General features: G+C 39.2%; 1 protein-coding gene across 1 annotated transcript in view; it reads right to left on the bottom strand.

Annotated features, from left to right (window-relative positions):
• Positions 1–11,184: 11,184 nt before the first annotated feature.
• MGAM2 (maltase-glucoamylase 2 (putative)) overlaps positions 11,185–20,828 on the bottom strand; it is a 109,988-nt gene continuing 100,344 nt past the window's right edge. The window contains exons 47-48 of the mRNA XM_054493932.1: positions 14,981–15,151; positions 11,185–13,638 (exon numbers count right to left, since the gene is read on the bottom strand). Of these exons, the coding sequence (XP_054349907.1) occupies positions 11,446–13,638; positions 14,981–15,151 (2,364 nt within the window). The 3' untranslated portion in view covers positions 11,185–11,445. The remainder of the gene's footprint in view (positions 13,639–14,980; positions 15,152–20,828) is intronic.

Here is a 20,828-nt window from a genome sequence, read left to right as displayed (position 1 = left end):
CTTGAATCTGGGAGGCAGAGTTTGCAGTGAGCCGAGATTGCACCTCTGCACTCCTGCCTGGGAGACAGATTGAGACTCCGTCTTAAAAAAAAAAGAACATGATGAAACGCTATGTTCAATTTAATCACACAAACCAAAGAAAATTTTACTTGTATAAAATGTGAGTTTTGCCATATAAAGTAAAGGTCAACCACACCGATACAGTCAATATAAACTCTACTGACTGTTTCAAAAATCTTTCTTGCCTGTTATTTGTTCATATATTTTGTGCTTAGCCAGAGCTTCTACAAGGCAACAAATAAATAGCAGCAAACATAGGAGGCTTAAGAAAAAAAATCATTGAAAAATACCATAAAACTGGGATAACTATATCCATTAACTATTTTATAAAGTGAGGAAAGATGAGCATTATTTAATTTAGCAGTGAAACATTTTGTTCCAGCTCAAATAAGAGCCAATTTTACCCAGAATCACAGTTTGAGACACACTAGAGACACCTCTGGAGACAGCTTTCTCTCACAAAACTTCAGCTTGAAAAAAGGACTCAGAGCAGCCTTATTATAAAGCACCAGTGATACAGACAGGAGGCGGAAATGCTGGGTAGAAGAGGGTGGTTCCCCAGAAAAGGCCCCACCCTCAAGTCTGAAGAGCCATGTCCCTAAGTGAGGACAGGCAATTCTGTTTTTGTACCCTAAAAATTGCCTTTTGGCCTGCCATGCCCCCCATCCTGCCCCCATATAAACCCTAGACCTTAGTGGGCACATGCAAACAAGCTGCTGAATGTCAGAACCAGCAGAAAAGCAATGACAGAACAAGAGGCAGAGAAAGAGAGAAGGGGGTCTGGATCCCTAGGGGAGTTCAGCTGGGGGCGGTTGGAGGAGAGTCTTTCTCCCACCGCTGGGTGGCCCAACTCAGGGGAAGACCACCTTCCCACTCCATCCCCCCTCTCTGCCTCCCCATTCATCTCATGAGATGCTATGCCACAGAATTTTCCCTTATGTCTGGGAAAATTCCGTAAAAACCAAGTCCAATCAAGTGAAAAGATCCCTGGACTTGTATTTAGCAGACTGAAAGTCAACATTCAACTCTGCTTTTAGGCGTCCTCTGACTGTGGGAGAGTCACTGGCTAGAAATAATCTTATTTATCTCTTGTGGTCTCAGTCCCCCTTCCTCATCTCTTATTTCTTCCTTATTTCTTTTTAGCAGAGTACCTAGCTCTCCAGAAAACCTAGATTCCCATATATTTGAAGGGGCTCTTAGTTCTCTTCACACCACAACTCCTATCCTGTATTCCTAGTTTTGTATTAAAATTAAGTAATTACGTGCCGTTGTTCACTGACTGAAACGGAGAAAACGTTTACCTCCACTACTCAATAAAATCTTGCACTCATCCTTCGAGCCCACTTGTGATCTGATTCTTCCAATACACTGGGCAAGGACTTGGGATGCAGAAGGTTGTCACTCTGGCCCCCTGCCCTTGGGATAAGGCAGAGGATCCACTAAGCTGATTAACACACAAGCTGTCTGCAGACAGCATATCTAAAAGAGCTTAGTAAGACACGTCCACCTGGGCTTCGGGAGTCTCAGACACCGGTCCCTAGACACTGCCCTGGGACTGGAGCCCAGATGCGCTCTTGCTGGCCTCCGTGCCTGCCTGTCTGCATGCTCCCCCTACAGGAGGTTGAGCTGCAGGGTGACCAAGCAGGCCACACCCTTGTCACATGTCCTGCAGGGGGAAATCAGGGAACTCTCCTGTTTCACCAGCACTAAAGAGAAACTTCTCTGCTTCCAGAAGATCCAAGGGGAAGAAAAAGGAAGAAAAACAAAAACAAAACAAAAAAAACAACCCGCAATAGACATCAGAACACTCAGGGAATTATAGAATAATAGTAATAAATAATAGTAAAACTTTGTGCAGCATTTTACAGACTGAAAATGCATTTCCATGTACTTTATTGTAGTTCAGATGTTTACCTCATCCTCCAGATGTGGGAACTGAGGCAAGAAAGGAAAAAAAGTGTCCACCTGAAGCAACAGCCCCTACAGGTGGTGCTCTTAGCGCAGGTCCAGTGGAGTCTGCTATACGTATTGGGATCTGGCGTCTGAGCCAGCTGAACTCAGGACTCAGAAGTAGCAAGCTGCTGGCCAGGCGCGGCGGCTCATGCCTGTAATCCCAGCACTTTGGGAGGCCGAGGCAGGCAGATCACCTGAGGTCAGGAGTTCGAGACCAGCCCGTCCAACCTGGTGAAACCCCATCTCTATTAAAAATACAAAAATTAGCTGGATGTGTGGCGCATGCCTGTAATCCCAGCTACTCGGGAGGCTGAGGTAGGAGAAGTGCTTGAACCTTGGAGGCAGAGGTTACAGTGAGCCGAGATGGTGCCACTGCACTCCAGCCTGGGTGACAGAGCGAAACCCTGTATCAAAAAAAACCAAAAAGTACTACTAGAAATATAAAGAAATACTATGTTATTTCCATCTTATAAATGAGGACATTGAAGCTTATATAAGTTAAATAATTATCACAAGATGGCAAGTTCATAAGTAGTAGAGGTGAGATTTGAACCCTTGTCATCTGATGGCAGAGCCAGAATTATTAAATGCTATGCCACAGAGTTTTCCTTTATGTCTGGGAAAATTCCATAAAAGCCAAGTCCAATCAAATGAAAAGATCCCTGGACTTGTATTCAGCATATTTACTTAGATAACACATGTAATACATTTAGTACAATGCCACAAAATAATGTAAATGATAGCTATCAAGCTGACTTTTGCCTAAGACATCATTTCCCATACAATGTGATTAATTCCCTACACAACCACAAATGACAAGTTCAAAAATTCCTTGTTATAAAGAAAATTTTGTACATATACACCGTGGAATACTAAGCCATAAAAAGGATGTAATCATGTCCTTTGCAGCAGCATGGATAAAGCTGGTGGCAATAATTCTAAGCAAATTAATGCAGGAACAGAAAAGCAAATGCCACATGTTCACACTTATAAGTGGGAGATAAACATTAGCTATTCATGGGCCTAAAGATGGCAACAACAGACAATGGGACTGCTAGAGTGAGGAGGGAAGAAGGGGAATGAGGTTTGGAAAACTGTTGGGTACTATGCTCACTACTTGTGTGGTGGGATCAGTCATACACCAAACCTCAGCATCACATGATATACAAAGATAACAAGCCTGCACATGCACACCCTGAATCCAAAATGAAATTGAAATTATATTTTTAAATAAATGAATAAAAATAAAAAAACAAAGACTTGGAAAAAATGGAGAATACTACCTTTAAATGCATAGTTCATATTATAATCCCATTAAATGGAAAGCTTCAAGTAATGGAAAAAAAAATCCCATGCTTCTCTGGGCTGCCATGACAGGAGAGTAACAGGTCATAGTAGAGAGCTTATTCAAAAACAGTAGAGCTGTTCCTTCAGTCTATCCTTTGCACAACAGATGGGGAAAGTCCTAGAGGCCAAGGCAGCCTAAGTCCCAGACAAGCCTTGTAGTCTTCCCTCTCCTGAGAACCAGATATCTCCCGCCATCATGAGGAAGAGGCTTTCATTCACTTCTCCTAATCTCCCAATATTTGCTTTAAGGATTTCTTCAATTTGGCCGTCTTTGTATCCTGACATAAAGTTCTTAGATTACATGGAGATTTTGTTCTGATAGTTGATTTATAGGTAATATGCTTCCTACTTAGAATGCATGTTGGTTAGGTTCCTGAGCTAGCCCACAAAATACTGTCTAACTCATACAGCAGAAATTATTGAAAGTATGGCATTGTTCAGAATTGGTTTTCCTCAATTTTTTTAAGCATTGATGTCCTTTCTTCAAATAAAATCTTATGCAAAAATACAGAAGAGAAAACACAAAAAGCAATTCGGATACAACTGAGAAGGAAGAGTTTGACCTTCCCTCACCCTAAAGCAGCTTTTAGGAACCCCAAGCGTTCTTCCTCAGGGGAAGTTTGAAATTATAATGCTATTTACAGGCAGGCAGATCTCATTGTAATCATTTCTCCAATGCTTAACCTGATAAACAGTATCAGACCAGTTGCTTAACTCTCTGAACAACAGTTTTGTTTTTCTGTCTATTTCACATGCCTATAGAATTAAAATGCTTAGCACAGGGTCTTTAGTAGATTAAATTTAGTAGATTAAATCCTTAGTAGATTTAAGAAACTGTCCTTTTATTCAGATAACTAATTGTCATCTTGTTGGGACTCCCCTCTGGAAAGGAAGAAGAAGAAAGTTAGGACCTAAGAAAGAGAAAAATGGACTAATTCACAGGCAGACATAGCTCAGATATCCTTTCTCTGAGAACTCAGGAAGAAAGGATGGATTCTTACCTTACAGAGAAAATGATCATAATTCTTATACTCTCGTTTCCTGTCTAGTATGCTTTCCTAAAACATTCAGTGGTTCCACCTTATCTCAACTGCACTCTAAAATAAGAGAAAGATAACAATCTGTACTGGACAGAGTATTGGAAGCAGCACTGAGACAGGGCTTGAACTCCAGACCAGTTTGAAGACTAGCTGAAATAGTGAAGAGGCAAAAGCATCTCTCCCTGAGACACGTCCACCAATGCCATGTCACTTGACCTCTTCCCAGTTTACCATTGCCATGGCAACAGCCAGAAGTTACAACCCTTTCCATGACAACGACCTGGAAGTTACCACCCCTTTTCTAGAAATTTCTGAATAACCTGCCCCTTAATTTACATGTGATTAAAAGTAGGTATTAATGAGGCTGTAGAACTGCCTCTGAGCTGCTACTCTGGGTGCACTGCCTGCAGCGTAGCCCTGTTCCACAGGTAGCAGTGCCTCTGCTGCTGCTATGCACTGCCACTTCAGTAAAAGTTTCTGTTTCGCACCACCTACTTGCCCTTGAATTCTTTCCTGGGCAAAGCCAAGAACCCTGTCTGGCTGAGCCCCAATTTGGGGGCTTGCCTGTCCTGCATCAGCACTCCACTTCTGCCTGATGTCAGCATATGGAGGTGCCATTTATTAGTAAGTGACCACTAAGGGGCAATTAACCTCCCAGGGGAAGATTTAGGACCACAAGGTCTGTCAATTCTCCCTCTACCGCTACCTCTATGTCCAAACACATGCATCCTGAAGAGGCTCTTTGCATAGCTCACCCTCAAAAATTTGGGTTTTCCTTTTATTAAGAAAGATTACAATTTTCTTTTTGTAGACAGTCAGGAAATAAGAATCTTCCTCTACAAAAACTGCCAATGCATTACTAATTTAAGTAAAAGGAAATTTAAAAATGAATAATAAATATATTAAAATGATTTTTTGAGAAGTCATTGAATTAGAAGGAGGAGCAAATGGCATATGGTGACCATGTTCCATGTCAAGCTTCACTCCTGTGTGGAGGCACATGACAGAGCTACTCTGCCCACACCTACTTTCTGCATGCAGAGCTGCTCTCGGGCTCCCCCTCCAAGGTGTTGTGGGCATCTAGAGCCAACTCACTATTGCTACTGTCTGACTCCATATTTCCACCCAGCAAAAGAGGGTAAGAAGGAAAGCAAAGGTAGAGTTAAAGGGTGTCAACCTCCAAGAAAAAATGTAGAGATGTTCCCAAAGCACAGAACTTTTATTTGGAATTAAAATGTGAAAACAGAACGGCAATTTGGGATACAGGCACAACAGGGTGGCCTCTGCTATATCCAGAGAACAAAGGAAAACATTAGAGTTTTATTGGGGAAAGAGAAGGTTATGCAAGTTATTTTGAAAGGAAGTTCATTGGCACCAGCAGTATCTTACAAGAGCTGGCGAGTTCTGATGGGCAACAGTCTGTAGTTGCTAGGTGGGATTTGTTATCTGGGAGTTACTGTAGGTCCCTTGCAGGGATTAGGTTTGTGAGATAGTGTGTCAGGCAAGTATTCTTGGGTAGGCAGCTAGCTGTCTTGGCGTGACTCATGTAAAAAGCTGCAGTTTGGAAAAATGTCCTGTGATAGTTCCTGTTATCAGACAAATCATGTGTGACAGCCCTCTCTTCAGGACCTTCCCCAACTCTATTTTGCCAGGGTTTGGCACAAGTGACTCCATTTTGAATCTTACAACTTTCATAAGGGGTTCCTTTTTGTAAGTTCCACTCAATGTTTCTAACACATTGGCAACCTCAACACAACTTATCTATTTATTGTTCATTTTAAAATTATTATCAAAAAGGGAAGAATTTGGGAGAGAGGACCTAGGAAGCCAGACGTATCATCTTGGTGTATTAGCAGTAAGGAATAGAGTGGTCAGCTCTTTTTTTTCTTCCAGTTTTATTGAGGTGTAATTGACAAATGAAAATTGTATATATTCAAGGTTACAAGATGTTTTGATATACCAAAAAGAGTACCAAATTATGGGTTCTTGCTATACTAGGTATTTTCCTAGGCACTCTCTCAATCCTTCCATTTTACCAATGAAGGAATTAAATAAGGCTCAGATAATTCAGGCAAGCTGATCCAGGTCACGTAAATAGATAGGAATAATATCAGGACTATTTTACAAGACTTATCTGGTTCTAGAAGTGGGTTTTTGTTTATTTCATTTTATTTCATCACATCATGGCAAAGATGGACTTTCCTCAGGAGATGGGACCCTGAAGCAGACGGGTAATAGGAAGTGAATCAGAAGGCCAAGCTCTACTATGTTTGAAGACTCTGTGTTTTTGAAGAAGTCATTTAACCTTTCTAAGTCTTCCTTTCTGCCTCTGGGAAAAAAAAGTGTAAAGATTCCTTCCCTCTCTGCCTCACAGCAGGAGTGGAACAAAATAAAACATTTATGTGAGGCCCTTTGCAAACTATGGATTATGGTGCAAATGTAAGAAGTTGTTTTTAAGTAACAAGACCCATAGGTTATACAGACCCCTTTACTTCTTCTCTTGAGCCAAACTTTTCTCAATTACATAGTAAAAAATTTCCAAAGCCACCTTCTCTGAAGCCATCAGAGATTGGCTAAGGTGAGAAAACCTCAAACTTCCTTTGGGCCCCGGATCTAACTTTTGTACTCCAAGCCATTCTCCATTTTTCCTTGAAATAAGTGATTTATAAAGCATTACAATGTTAAGATGAACGTTCACCCATCATTCTAACAGGTAAGAGCAATGTGAAATGAGGCAGTGTGTGTCTTTTCAGCATTCTCAGGCTTTTCATTTTTTCTTAATCTTAGCCCCTCTTCCTCAACGCTAAGTTGAAATTCTTTTCTTATCCAGTCAGCAGACCTCATCACTTTCTGGTCATTTGGAAGTTTTCAGAAATTTGTATCATCTAAATCGGTATGTCATTTTCACATCCATGTCAAGTTTTCTCCTTCCGCAGAGACCACCTCCAGCAGTGAAGAAGGGGATTATGGTCTATGCTTTACACTTCCATATTCTCCTTCTCCTCTTCCTTGACTGTTTCTGGGTATCCTTCACAGCCAGATGAAAATTCAAGGAAAAGACAAAGGTTCCCATGTGATGGATGCTATGGCAAGGCATCCGTGGGTACCCTCAGTGTGAGAAGACCCCAGTGCTGATTTCTTCTCATGGGCACATTAGTGAGTTTTTCAGAGGCCCCTTGTGCACCATCTAACATGAGGTGAGATGCAATCTGCATGACCTAGTTTGACCTCTCCCCACTACAAACTTAGTTTCTATTCTTGGAAGTCCATCCATGACCTCTCATCACTAGAGTCCCTTCTCCACTGGACAGATTGCTTCATGACAGCCCTAGCCCAGCCATCTCCCCACACCCACCTGAGGAGCTTCAGCTTCCTTTTCCATTGAACACTGTTGAGTCCAGGTTGCACCACTACTTTCCTGGCTCCGCATCCACTACTGCAGGGTCTCCAATCCCTGCCACCTTTGGAATTCTCTGGGCAAGACTCTAATGCCTTTCTTTGTGATTTCATTGGCTTCCGCACTCTGGGAGATGCATGATGAGGTTTCTGAAAACCTTGCCCATGCTCCATGCTCCACTGTATCACCTGATGGGGAAGAGAGGCAAGAGTTTCTCAGTTCAGCAAGTGCCCGGCTGGGAGTGAGATGCCAGTCCCAGCTCCTCACAGGCACTCTTAATCTCCATGAGCAGTTCTTCTGCAGTGCCCTTCACACAGAGCACCACTCCACTCTCCCATGGGGAAGGGGATGTGAAAACCAAAGCATTCTCTAGCCCTATAAGTTCCTTTACTGGCATGAATGCTCCTTCAACCCTCATTTGAATGTCTAATCTCACATACACTGAAGTTTGGTGACGGAAATTGATAAACTTTAAATCTTGTCTCTTCTCACAATGCTCCTGCTGTAGAAAGAGTGGACTATTTTATATCTCCTAATCATACTATGTAAAGTCAGTCTCTTTGTCCAACTCATTCCCCACCTGAAAGGCTTCCCTTGACTCTTTTTTTGTGCTATAGGGTACCTCCCAGCTTCCCCTACTCCTTGAAGTATTCCTAAATACCTCTAGACTCCCAGTGAGTTTCCTGTTAATCCAAAACATCTGTCATCTATATTCCTCACTGGAAAATTAACCATGCACTATGTGTGGCATCTCTTAAATAGTCAACATGAATAGTGTCTACATAGTGATGCTTGGAATACTAGAAAATGAAGTTTAAATTAATAACTAGAAATTTTAGGTGTAACAATAATGATGTCCACGGTAATGGTAAAGGTAGGAACGTGTCAAGTACCAGAAGTGTAGAAAAGTAAATTTCTTTATACTTAGAACATGAGTTATAATCATTAGTGCAGAATTAACATCACATATGTGGGTGGCCCGGTAGGGCCAATCATTAGGGAGCTTAGGAGTTTCTCTAGACCTTACAAATCAGAGTCCACGCACAGGCTTTTCTAGTGTTGTCAATGGTAGTATTAGCATGTCAACATTTTGCCCTCATGTTTTCTGAACCTGGTTCCAGGACCACTATTTGTGCATTGACTCCTGAGTTTCAATTCTCAAGTCTCTTTAAACATCTGACCAAAGTCCAGACTTTTGTATGTTCAAAGTATTTCTTACCTTTTCAAAATTCTGTGCTTTCAATTATGTTCCATTTACGTGTTTAGGAGGTTGGACTTTGGTGGCTTCAGAACTATGATTGTTCAAGCAGATTCATCTTCAGTTTTCCAAATCCCAGCTGCTTTAAGTGAAGTTGTTGGTCAGTGAATGAGCACTGGTATGGTGGGCTGGCAGCAGAATCTCACAGTGCCCTAGCACACAGAGCACTTTGTCCTGTATCAGAGTTTGTGGTGTCAACAAGACAAATGCACTAAGTCTCCCTCAGTAAAGATATAAGCGAGGGAGTCTGACCAAGCCCATAGAATTTTGAGTTTTGTTTTGAGTTGGAAGGTCAAGAGTCATGTATAGACAAGAATAAGGTCTATCAACTTTGTTCAGAGGACTGTAGCTTGTGGGCAGATTCCAAAAGCAAATGTTGCTGACTGATGAATCTGTGCCGCTCATCTAGAGCACCATCAAATTGTCTGGACAATAGTACAGCTGGGCTGGCAGATCAAAAAACTGGGCAGATGTGTTTGTAGACAGTGGAAGATATTCATGTGGAGTAAGTCACAGATGCTGGAGTACCTACATGCTGGGGAAGTTGATAATATACTTGACCAGGACATGAGAGTGGAAATACTATGTTTCTGACCACTTAAAGGAAGTTGTTCTCAAACTCTTTAGTCTCAGAACCCTTTTACATTCAAAATTAGTGAGGGTACTGTGCTTTATTTATGTGGGTTATATCTGCTAACATTTACTGCATTATAAATCAAAATTGAGTCATCTGTAAAATGTCTTTTAAATATTTATTTTTCATTCATAAAAAATAACATATTCACTTTGTGATAACATAAATATGTTTTTAATGAAAAATAACTATATTGTCCAAAGCAAAAAAAATTAGTAAGAAGAATGGCATTATTTTACATTTTGTAAATCTGTTTAATGTCTAGCTTAATAGAAGACAGCTAGATTCTTTTTTCTTTTTCTATATTCATCAATTATGACACAATACAGCACAGAGTATCTGGACAGTGCCACTATATACTAATGAGACAATGATACTGAAAAAACAAATAACTTTGTATCATTATGAAAGTAGATTTGAAGAAACTGTGTGCCCCAGAAAGTCTGGGGAACCCCATGGATCCCTGAACTGAACTTCGAGAATATTGTCCTAGGGTTAAACCTACAATAGTACTCAAATGACCAGATTTGGTAATGACCATGGGTCTACTCATGGGGGTTTGAGTGATCTAAGAAAAGAATGGATCAAGGATGAATGATGAATTTGGATATGAAAAACCAGGAATAGACTGAAAACCCTAACACAATGAAGGGGAGTCTGAACAGTGAAATTGTAAGGGAAAAGCTTGTATTAATAGAAGAAAATGCAAATAAGATTATGAACTCTGATTCCAATGTGGAGGCTGTCTTCCTTTTGCTGTATATTTACATTCTCACCTCTGTCTGTATAATTTCTGATTTATACTAGAGTCAGAGCCAGTCATTGGTGGTAACAGTGAGCCTTTAAGACTATCTCACAATTTAGATTAATTCTAATTTTCTGAGAATGCGCTGCTGTCTATAAAATCTGTAGTAAGAGTATTAGTAGTACCTATGAAATAATGGTTGCAAAGTTCAGGAATTTATGTTTTTAGGATCTATAATCATTTTATTTTCTATGATAGGCAAACCCACATGTAATATTTATAATTTAAATTATCTCAGTGGCTGAAGTAAGGTTATACAAGATCTTCAATGGTAGAATTTTCCATATCTGCAGCTACAGCTAGGATCTCTTCAGAAGAAATAATACTATTAGTATGTGTAATGCAAATGACTATTGGTAGCTACGGCATTTGGAAAAGTTCATAGGAAAATAAAGTGCATTTTTTTAGCATTACTAATTACATACTCTTCTGTAATGTCAATAACTGTTGGTATAGAAACAATTTGAGTGCCGGGGGTATCACCAGTGCTCTCAGTTATGATATGTCATGTGACCCAAGAAACAAGTTGGGCTATTTCAATAACTACATCTAAGGCAATAGTATTTACAGAGCCTAATGTGGTGTTATCTGAGATACCAAAATTACCTGTGAAATCTGTAGCAAGGATATATAGGATATATAAAACATCTGTAGTTTAATTGATGAGGTTATAAGAATAATAACTATAATTTAAAAGAATAAGAGTACATATTATGGCTGCAAAATAAGTACCCACAGCTTCTTTGGTGAAACCTATAAGGTTTGTAAACCTTCCTAAACATGTCTGCAATGATGAGAGTGTTTGGAGTAGCTGTGCCTTTTATGGCTAGAGTACTAATATTTGTGAAAACTTAAGTAGCATAAGATAGAGTATCTCATAATTGATTTTCTATATCTGTAATAGTTGTTTGTAGGCGTTATCTGAGGTAACTACCCTGCCTTGAGTAGTAATCATGGAACTTGAGTAGTATTTATGGCATTTGTAATATAAGCAGGTGCAGTAGCAGAAGTATGTACTGTACTATCAGGAGTGGTAGTATTCAAAGCATATTTTGTAATATTTGTAGTATCTGTGGTAGCACTAGTTGCAGTAATAGGTAAATAAGTAGCCGCAGAATTTGTTACCATATGGAGAGTTTGTGAATCTAGACCAGTAGCTGTTATTGTGTCTGAGGCTGTTGTGACATTTGAAACAGAAAAGTGTGTAGTGTTACCTGTAACACTGCTGGAGTTATCTGCATCAGTAATATCTATGGTGCCTAGATCCGAAAGATTTGTAGGAGCTAATGAGGTGTGGCTTAAGGCCAGTGTTGCACTAGTAGCAGAATGGGGAGTAGTGAACTGTGTGATGTGTGTGGTGAATTTGTCTATGGAAGTAACTGTTGTATCTGGACTCATGGTATTATCTTTGGTGCTGGTAGTAGTGACTGTAGCATCTATTATCATGGTACTTTTTGTATCAAGAGTGTTGAAAATAATGGTGTTTGCATTTGTAGGGGTAGTAAAATTAGTAATTTTATCAGTAGTGAATGTATTACTTGTTGGAAACATGCTCAAAATAGGAGTACTAGAGCTAGGAATAGAAGTAAGAGTATGGGTAGGAATGGTAGGAGAAGTCTGGTAATAAGTAGTCATGCCAGGAATAGTATTATTACTTGTAGTAGTAGCACCAGTATTTGGAGAAGGAGCAGTCACAATAGGAACACTATTACCAAAAGAAGTAGTTGTTATGGAAATACTATTACTAGTTGTATTACCAGCAGACATTGTAGCTAAAAGAAAATTTGTCATAGAAGCATCATTATTTGTGCTAGCAACATCAGTACTTGTAGGAGAAGTAGTTGCCATAATAACAGCAGTGTTCATAGCATTAGTACTTTCAGAGAGAGAAGTGGTCATAATGGAAAAACTGTTGCTAGTAGTGTCAACACCAGTATTTGCAAGAGAAGGAATAGCTGTAATTGGAACAGTATTATTAGGAACAGTATCATCAGTACTTGTATGAGAGGTAGCAGTTATATTAGCAACATTAGTACTAGTACTAGCATTAGTAGTATTTGTTTGAACAGGAGTACTTATATTATTAATAGTAGTACTAGTGCTAACATCAGTAGTACCTGTTAGAGAAGAAGTAGTGGCAATAAGTACAGTAGTGCTAATGGTGGCATCAGCAGTACTTGTCAGAGAAGGAGTCACTGACATGGGAACGGTAGCAATAGTACTCACAGTAGTACTACTTGTAGGAGAAGGCATAGTGGTATTAGGAACAGTATTACTAGTGTTAGCATCAGCAGTATTTGTAAGGGAAGATGTGGTTGTAATAGGAACAGTAGCACTAGTGCTAGCACCAGTAGTACTTGTAGGGAAAGGAGCAGTTGTATCAGGAACAGTAGTACCAGTTGTAACACCAATAGTACTTGTTGCAAAAAGTGTGGCTGTGATAGGAACAGGGGTAGCATTAGTGCTAGCACTAGTAGTACTTGTAGGGAAAGGAGCAGTTGTATCAGGAACAGTAGTACCAGTTGTAACACCAATAGTACTTGTTGCAAAAAGTGTGGTTGTGATAGGAACAGGGGTAGCATTAGTGCTAGCACTAGTAGTACTTGTAGGGAAAGGAGCAGTTGTATCAGGAATAGTAGTACTAGTTGTAACACCAATAGTACTTGTTGCAAAAGGTGTGGTTGTGATAGGAATAGTAGCATTAGTGCTAGCAGTAGTAGTATTCGTTGGGAAAGGGGCAGTTGTATCGGGAACAGTAGCATTAGTTGTAACACCAATAGTACTTGTTGCAAAACGTGTGGTTGTGATAGGAACAGTAGCATTAGTGCTAGCATTAGTAGTACTTGTAGGGAAAGGAGAAGTTGTATCAGTAACAGTAGTATTAGTTGTAACACTAGTAGTACTTGGGAAAGATGTGGTTGTGATAGGAACAGTAGCAGTAGTGCCAGTGGTAGTATTTGCACTGGCAGAACTGGTGATTGTCTCAGAACTGGTGGCATTGGTAGTAGATGGAGAAGGATGAGAACTCATTGGGATGGTACTTGTCTCAGTTGGAGTAGGAAGTACAGGACCACCATCAATCCAAGTAACCTCAGTTAACTTTTCCAGGTTGACAGTCTTGTCAGTCAATTGAATATTTAGTATCTGCCGGAAAAGGAGAGATATAAATGGGTATTTTAGACATCCTTAAACCTCACATGTAGCTCACCTCTTAAATTACAATTTAACAAAAAATGATGGATTCATTCCTTTCCAGTAATAGGATATAAACATTCCTTTTTGGGTTAGGTCACGTTGATTTTGGTCAGATAAATACAGAGAGATGCTCTGTGTGCATAATCCCTGTGCTGGAAATCTTTTCTTTTCACTTCATTTAGTCAGAACCTTATTGTTTACAAATATTTGTAGCTGTGATTAAAACCAACATTTATTAAAATCTCTTTGCTTTGCCATTGGGTTTTAGTCCTCTTGACAGCAGGCTGGTTTTATGTTTTCCTCATTTCAAACAGTGTGGTGTCTGGCACATAATAGGCATCAGATAATGCCATAGAGTTTTTAAAAAGAAGGTATTCAAGGATTTTCTGCACAATCTTACCTAGAAGCAATTACTTGCAAAGAGTAGTTTTGAACTCAATAGTCCAGGTAAAATGCTTTAAGGTAAATACCCAGAAGAGCCTAGAGGGAGAAGATATATTTGAGTGCTCAGAGGGGCCATTTTCCAAAGTCCAAATACCATCAGGGCACTCATTTCACCTTTTAGAAAACAAGAACTATAGTTACACATTTTCACTTTTCTAAACCATCCCTTATGGGTTGCTGGTTCCATATTTATGATGTCTTATGTTTTAAAAGTGAGATACTTTTTTCTTTGTGGTTGCCTTTGGTAACTATTGGTATTTCATCTTCCAAAATTCTGGTTTAGTTGGTTCTAGAATCCTCTAGTAGGGCCTGCTATTTATGTCCCCCTGTTTTATCAACTTTTTATCTTATGCCACAGGTGGGATGTATTCATTTGATGATTACCACAGTTTACTGCCAATTTTCGTCTACCTGTAAGATCCATCAATTTGACCAGGGACATTAATAACTGCAGGAAGCATGGGGGCAAACTTCAATAGCTTTAGGGAATCACCCTTTCCTTTGTTTTAGCCTCTGCAGCTGAAATAAGTTTTATTTTGCTAATGTGGAAGACTAACCTATCAAAACATAGCACAGTCTCTTTGGTAAATACATGGAGAGGATCTCATCAGGCCAGTGATCACTGACCCCTAGGCTATACTGGAAAGACCATTAATGTTGCACATTTTACAATATGATTCAACATTTGCAACTTTTCAGGAACATATCTATTGCACGTATTTATAACCTTCTAATACATGAAAATATAACAATGATAATAATTTTAATTGTTAGCAAAATTATTGGTGATAATTTTGCAGAACAATAAAATTTACTTGTGATATGCTAATATTCCTTTCAGACCTACCTGATTATAAGGGTCACTCTTGAAATTTGTCTCCATAAATTGCTGATTGTCATAGGTGTAACTGACTTGTGTCACATAGGTATTCACACCCCAGATTCTAATATACCCAACTTTTAGTGGATTCGAGTCACTCAAATACTTATTGTGTATGGTCTGGATTTGCAGGAAGTTCTATAAAGAATTTATAAAGAGAAAAAAATACATAACATATTCTTGATAGATTATGGTCCATATTAAAATATTAACAAACCTAAATTTACTTTTGTTATATCAGTTTGCTATTTCTATTTACGTATTTAAATTTTTATTGATACATAATAATTATACATATTTATGGAGAACGTGATATTTTGATACATGTATACAATGTGTAGTGATCAAATCAGGGTATTTCGGATATCATGACCTCAAATATTCAAGATTTATTTGTTTGTTTGTTTGTTTGTTTTGAGATGGAGTCTCACTCTGTCACCCAGGCTGGAGTGCAATGGTGTGGTCTGGGCTCACTGCAACCTCCGCCCCCTGGGTTCAAGCGATTCTCTTGCCTCAGCCTCCTAAGCAGCTGGGACTATAGGTGCGTGCCACCACACCTGGCTAATTTTTGTATTTTTAATAGAGACGGGGTTTCACTATGTTGGCCAGGCTGGTCTCGAATCCCTGACCTCGTGATCCTCCTGCCTTGGCATCCCAAAGTGCTGGGATTACAGGTGTGAACCACCACACCCAGCCACATTCATCATTTCTTTGCACTGGAAACATTTCAAATCTTCTCTTCTAGCTATTTTGAAATATACAATAAATTGTTGTTAACTATCATCACCCTACTATGTTAGCAAACACAAGAACTCATTCCTGCTATTTAGCTGTCTCTTTGTTCCCACTAACCAACCTCTCTTTATGGCCCCCACCCCTTCCCAGCCTCTGGTTACTATAATTCTACTCTCTACACACTTCATGAAGACATACTTCCTGAGTACCTGCTATAATAAATTGGGTAATGCCAAAAATAAGTTTATTGTACCAGCATTATGAAAGTTATTTTCCCTATATTATAAGTATTCTTATAATCATTTTGAAAAGAAAATATCATTATTGCTATCTTAGAGATAAGGAAACTGAGGCTCTGGAAAATGAAGTGAGTAGTCCAAAGCGACAAGGCTAGATAACATAGGTAAAGTTGGAAGCACAATGTGCCCCTGTACATAGTACTACTCAAGTTAATTTAGAGTGAACAAAGAAGTGTGGCAAACAGTCCCTAGACTGAGGACAGTGTGCAAGAAACAGGAAGTTAACCAAATCATGAATTGTTTAAGTATCAATACAAGGGTTAAAATAATATGACATAAATTATAAGGTGGCACATGATGAAGACCCAAATGAAAATCATAGTGGATATTTTTCATGGATGTGAAGAGAAAGGAAAAATTACAAGGGAGGAAGACAGTCAAAAGAGAACTTAGAAAGGACATGTAACTTCAGAACTCCTGGAAGTATGGGAAGGATTTATTATGAGACAGGAAATAGGGGTACAGGGACACATTGAACAAAGCCCCATTCATTGAGGAGTGCAAGGGCAACCATAGCTGGTGCTGAGTAAACAGAGATGTGAGGCCAGTTAGGTATGTAAGGAAAGATTTTGAAGATTACATGCAATAATCAAGGAGATAGTTGTAGCAGAGGGAAGCTATGCATTTCTCAATTATGATGGCTGCAGTAGGAAGAGAAAAAAGAAACGTTCAATTGGCATCATGAAGGATGAACAAGACTTTTGCTACTGGGCAGGCAGAATCAAGGAAAAAATATATAGCTCAAAATAAATGGGTGTACTAAAGCTAGTTCTTATTGATTTGAGAGAGTTGATTTTTAAATTTCCTAGAATTTTGCAAGCCAGCTGATGCTTGAAATTGGTTAAGATGGTGGGAGAAGCTACACTACGGAAATTAGCAAATGTTACAAATCATCTCCCACCCCCACAAGCTGGTTTACCAACCAGGAAACTGTTGATAATAGTTATCCCCTAGGGAAAGTTGGGAGCTTTCTTTCATTTCAGGCCCCTTATTCTTAAGGAAATAATCTATCAAACATCACAGAAATAAGAATTCATTTATCAGAGAAATGGAATTTTGAAGTTAGATGTTATTAAAGGGCAATCTAATGTTTTACAATTTTTTAAAAAACACAGATTAAACAGGGTGTCTTTCCTAATTTGAATAATAGCAGTAGAAATGGAACTAAAATTCAGGACTTCTAGATCCCTAAAATAATATTCATGAAAATACTTATTTGAGGGGAAAAAATATGTAGAGTCTTCAACCCAACTACTCTTAACAGCAGAGAATACACAAATTTAATTAGTATACAAAGTCTGGCAGTTAGTTTCAGAGAGGCCAAATGCAGGATGGAACAATATGACCTGATAATCATGTCTATGAGAATAATTTGAAGGTCTTAGCTGACCATGAGATTTATATGTGCCAAACATCTGATACATGTGTTAAAAAATAACACAATGTAATAACAGCAGAAAAAATATAGACTCTAGCTAAAAAGAGGTAGTAGGCAATATGGAAGTCTATGCCATCTTATAGAAATATAAGGGAAACTATATATGTAATTGAATATTTTCTAGTAGTCACATTTTTTTAAAGTGAAAAGAAAAAGGGTAAATTAATTTCAAAATATATTTTATTTACATGATATAGCCAAAATGTTATTATTACAACATTTTTCAATATAAAATTATTCATGAGTTTTGTGTTTTTTTGAGACAGAGTTTCGCTCTTGCTACCCAGGCTGGAGTGCAATGGCGCGATCTTGGCTCACCGCAAACTCCGTCTCCCAGGTTCAAGCGATTCTCCCGCCTCAGCCTCCCAAGTAGTGGGGATTACAGGCATGTGCCACCACACCTAATTTTTGGATTTTGAGTAGAGACAGGGTTTTCTGCATGTTGGTCAGGCGGGTCTCGAACTCCCAACCTCAGGTGATCCACCTGCCTTGGCCTCCCAAAGTGCTGGCATTACAGGCATGAGCCACCACGCTCAGCCAAATGTTTTTTGTTTTTTTTTTAATTATACTTTAAGTTCTGGGATACATGTGCAGAACATGCAGGTTTGTTACATAGGTATACATGTGCCATGGTGGTTTGCTGCATCCATCAACCTGTCATCTACATTAGGGATTTCTCCTAATGCTATCTGTCTCCTTGCCCTCCACCCCAGACAGGCCCCGGTGTGTGAAGTTCCCCTCCCTGTGCCCATATGTTCTCATTATTCAACTCCCACATGTGAGTGAGAACATGCGGTGTTTGGTTTTCTGCTCCTGTGTTAGTTTGCTGAGTGTGATGGTTTCCAGCTTCATCCATGTCCCTGAAAAGGACATGAACTCATTCTTTTTTTATGGCTGCACAGTATTCCATGGTATATATGTGCCACATTTTCTTTATCCAGTCTAACACTGATGGGCATTTGGGTTGGTTCTAAGTCTTTGCTATTGTGAACAGTGCTGCAATAAACAGATGTGTGCCTGTTTCTTTATGGTAGAATGATTTATAACCCTTTGGGTATATATACCCAGTAATGGGATTGCTGGGTCAAATGGTATTTCTGGTTCTAGATCCTTGAGGAATCACCACACTGTCTTCCACAATGGTTGAACTAATTTACACTCCCACTGACAGTGTAAAAGCATTCCTATTTCTCCACATCCTCTCCAGCATCTGTTGTTTCCTGACTTTTTAATGATGGCCATTCTAACTGGCATGAGATCATATCTCATTGTGGTTTTGATTTGCATTGGGAAGTATGACCATTTTCATGATATTGATTCTTCCTATCCATGAGCATGGAATGTTTTTCCATTTGCTTGTGTCCTCCCTTATATCCTTGAGTAGTGGTGTGTAGTTCTCCTTGAAGAGGTCCTTCACATCCCTTGTAAGTTGTATTCCTAGGTATCTTCTTCTCTTTGTAGCAATTGTGAGCGGGAGTTTGCTCATGATTTGGCTCTCTGTCTATTATTGGTGTATCGAAATGCTTGTGATTTTTGCACATTGATTTTGTATCCTGAGATTTTGCTGAAGTTGCTTATCACTTTAACAAGATTTTTGGCTGAGACAATGGGGTTTTCTAAATATACAACCACATCATCTGCAAATAGAGATAATTTGACTTCCTCTCTTCCTATTTGAATAAGCTTTATTTCTTTCTCTTGCCTGATTGCCCTGGCCAGAACTTCCAATACTATGCTGAATAGGAGTGGTGAGAGAGGGCATCCTTGTCTTGTGCTGGTTTTCAAAGGGAAAGCTTCCAGCTTTTTCCTATTCAATATGATATTAGCTGCGGGTTTGTCATAAATAGCTCATACTATTTTTAGATTTGTTCCATCAATATCTAGTTTATTGAGTGTTTTTAGCATGAAAGGGTGTTGAATTTTATCAAAGGCCTTTTTTGAATCTATTGAGATAATCATGTGGTTTTTGTCGTTGGTTCTGTTTATGTGATGGATTGCGATTATTGACTTGCATATGTTGAACCAGCCTTGCATCCCAAGGATGAAGCCAACTTGATCATGGCTTTTTGATGTGCTGCTGGATTCGATTTGCCAGTATTTTATTGAGGACTTTTGCATTGATGTTCATCAGGGATATTGGCCTGAAATTTTCTTTTTTTGTTGTGTCTCTGCCACTTGTTGGTATCAGGATGATGCTGACCTCATAAAATGAGTTAGGGAAGAGTCCCTCTTGTTTGGAATAGTTTCAGGAGGAATGGTACCAGTTCCTCTTTGTACTTCTGGTAGAATTCGGCTGTGAATCTGTCTGGTCCTGGGCTGTTTTGGTTGGTAGGCTCTTAATTTAGTGCCTCAATTTCAGACCTTGCTATTGGTATACTCAGGGATTCGACTTCTTCCTGGTTTTACCTTGAGAGGGTGTATGTGTCCAGGAATTTATCAATTTCTTCTAGGTTTTCTAGTTTATTTGCATAGAGGTGTTTATAGTATTCTCTGATGGTAGTTTGTATTTCTGTGGGATCAGCGGTGATCTCCTCTTTACCATTTTTTATTGTGTTTATTTGATTCTTCTCTCTTTTTTTCTTTATTAGTCTGGCTAGCGGTCTAATTATTCTGTTAATCATTTCAAAAAACCAGCTCCTGGAGTCACTGATTTTTTTGAAGGGTATTTCGTGTCTCTCTCGCCTTCAGTTCTGCTCTGATCTTAGTTATTTTTTGTCTTCTGCTAGCTTTTGAACTTGTTTGCCCTTGCTTCTCTAGCTCTTTTAACTATGATGTTAGGGTGTTGATTTTAGATCCTTCCTGTTTTCTCCTGTGGGCATTTAGTGCTATAAATTTCCCTCTAAAAACTCCCAGAGATTTTGGTATGTTGTGTCTTTGTTTTCATTGGTTTCAAAGAACTGATTTATTTCTGCCTTAATTTCATTATTTACTCAGTAGTCATCCAGGAGCAGGTTGTTCAGTTTCCCTGTAGTTGTGTGGTTTTGAGTGAGTTTCTTAATCCTGAGTTCTAATTTGATTGCACTGCGGTCTGAGAGACTCTGTTATGATTTCCGTTCTTTTTCATTTTCTGAGGAGTGTATTACTTCCAACTATGTGGTTGATTTTCGAATAAGTGCTATGTGGTTCTGAGAAGAATGTATATTCTGTTGATCTAGGGTGGAGAGTTCTGTAGATGTCTATTACATCTGCTTGGTCCAGAGCTGAGTTCAAGTCCTGAATATCCTTGCTAATTTTCTGTCTTGTTGATCTGTCTAATATTGACAGTGGGTGTTAAAATCTCCCACTATTATTGTGTGGGAGTCTAAGTCTCTTTATAGGTCTCTAAGGACTTGCCTTATGAATG

The sequence above is a fragment of the Pongo pygmaeus genome, chromosome 6 (assembly GCF_028885625.2).
Source record: "Pongo pygmaeus isolate AG05252 chromosome 6, NHGRI_mPonPyg2-v2.0_pri, whole genome shotgun sequence".
NCBI classification, from domain to species: Eukaryota; Metazoa; Chordata; class Mammalia; order Primates; family Hominidae; genus Pongo; species Pongo pygmaeus.
The sequence above is the reverse complement of the archived record's forward strand: the minus strand, read 5'-3'. Positions and strand labels throughout refer to the sequence as shown.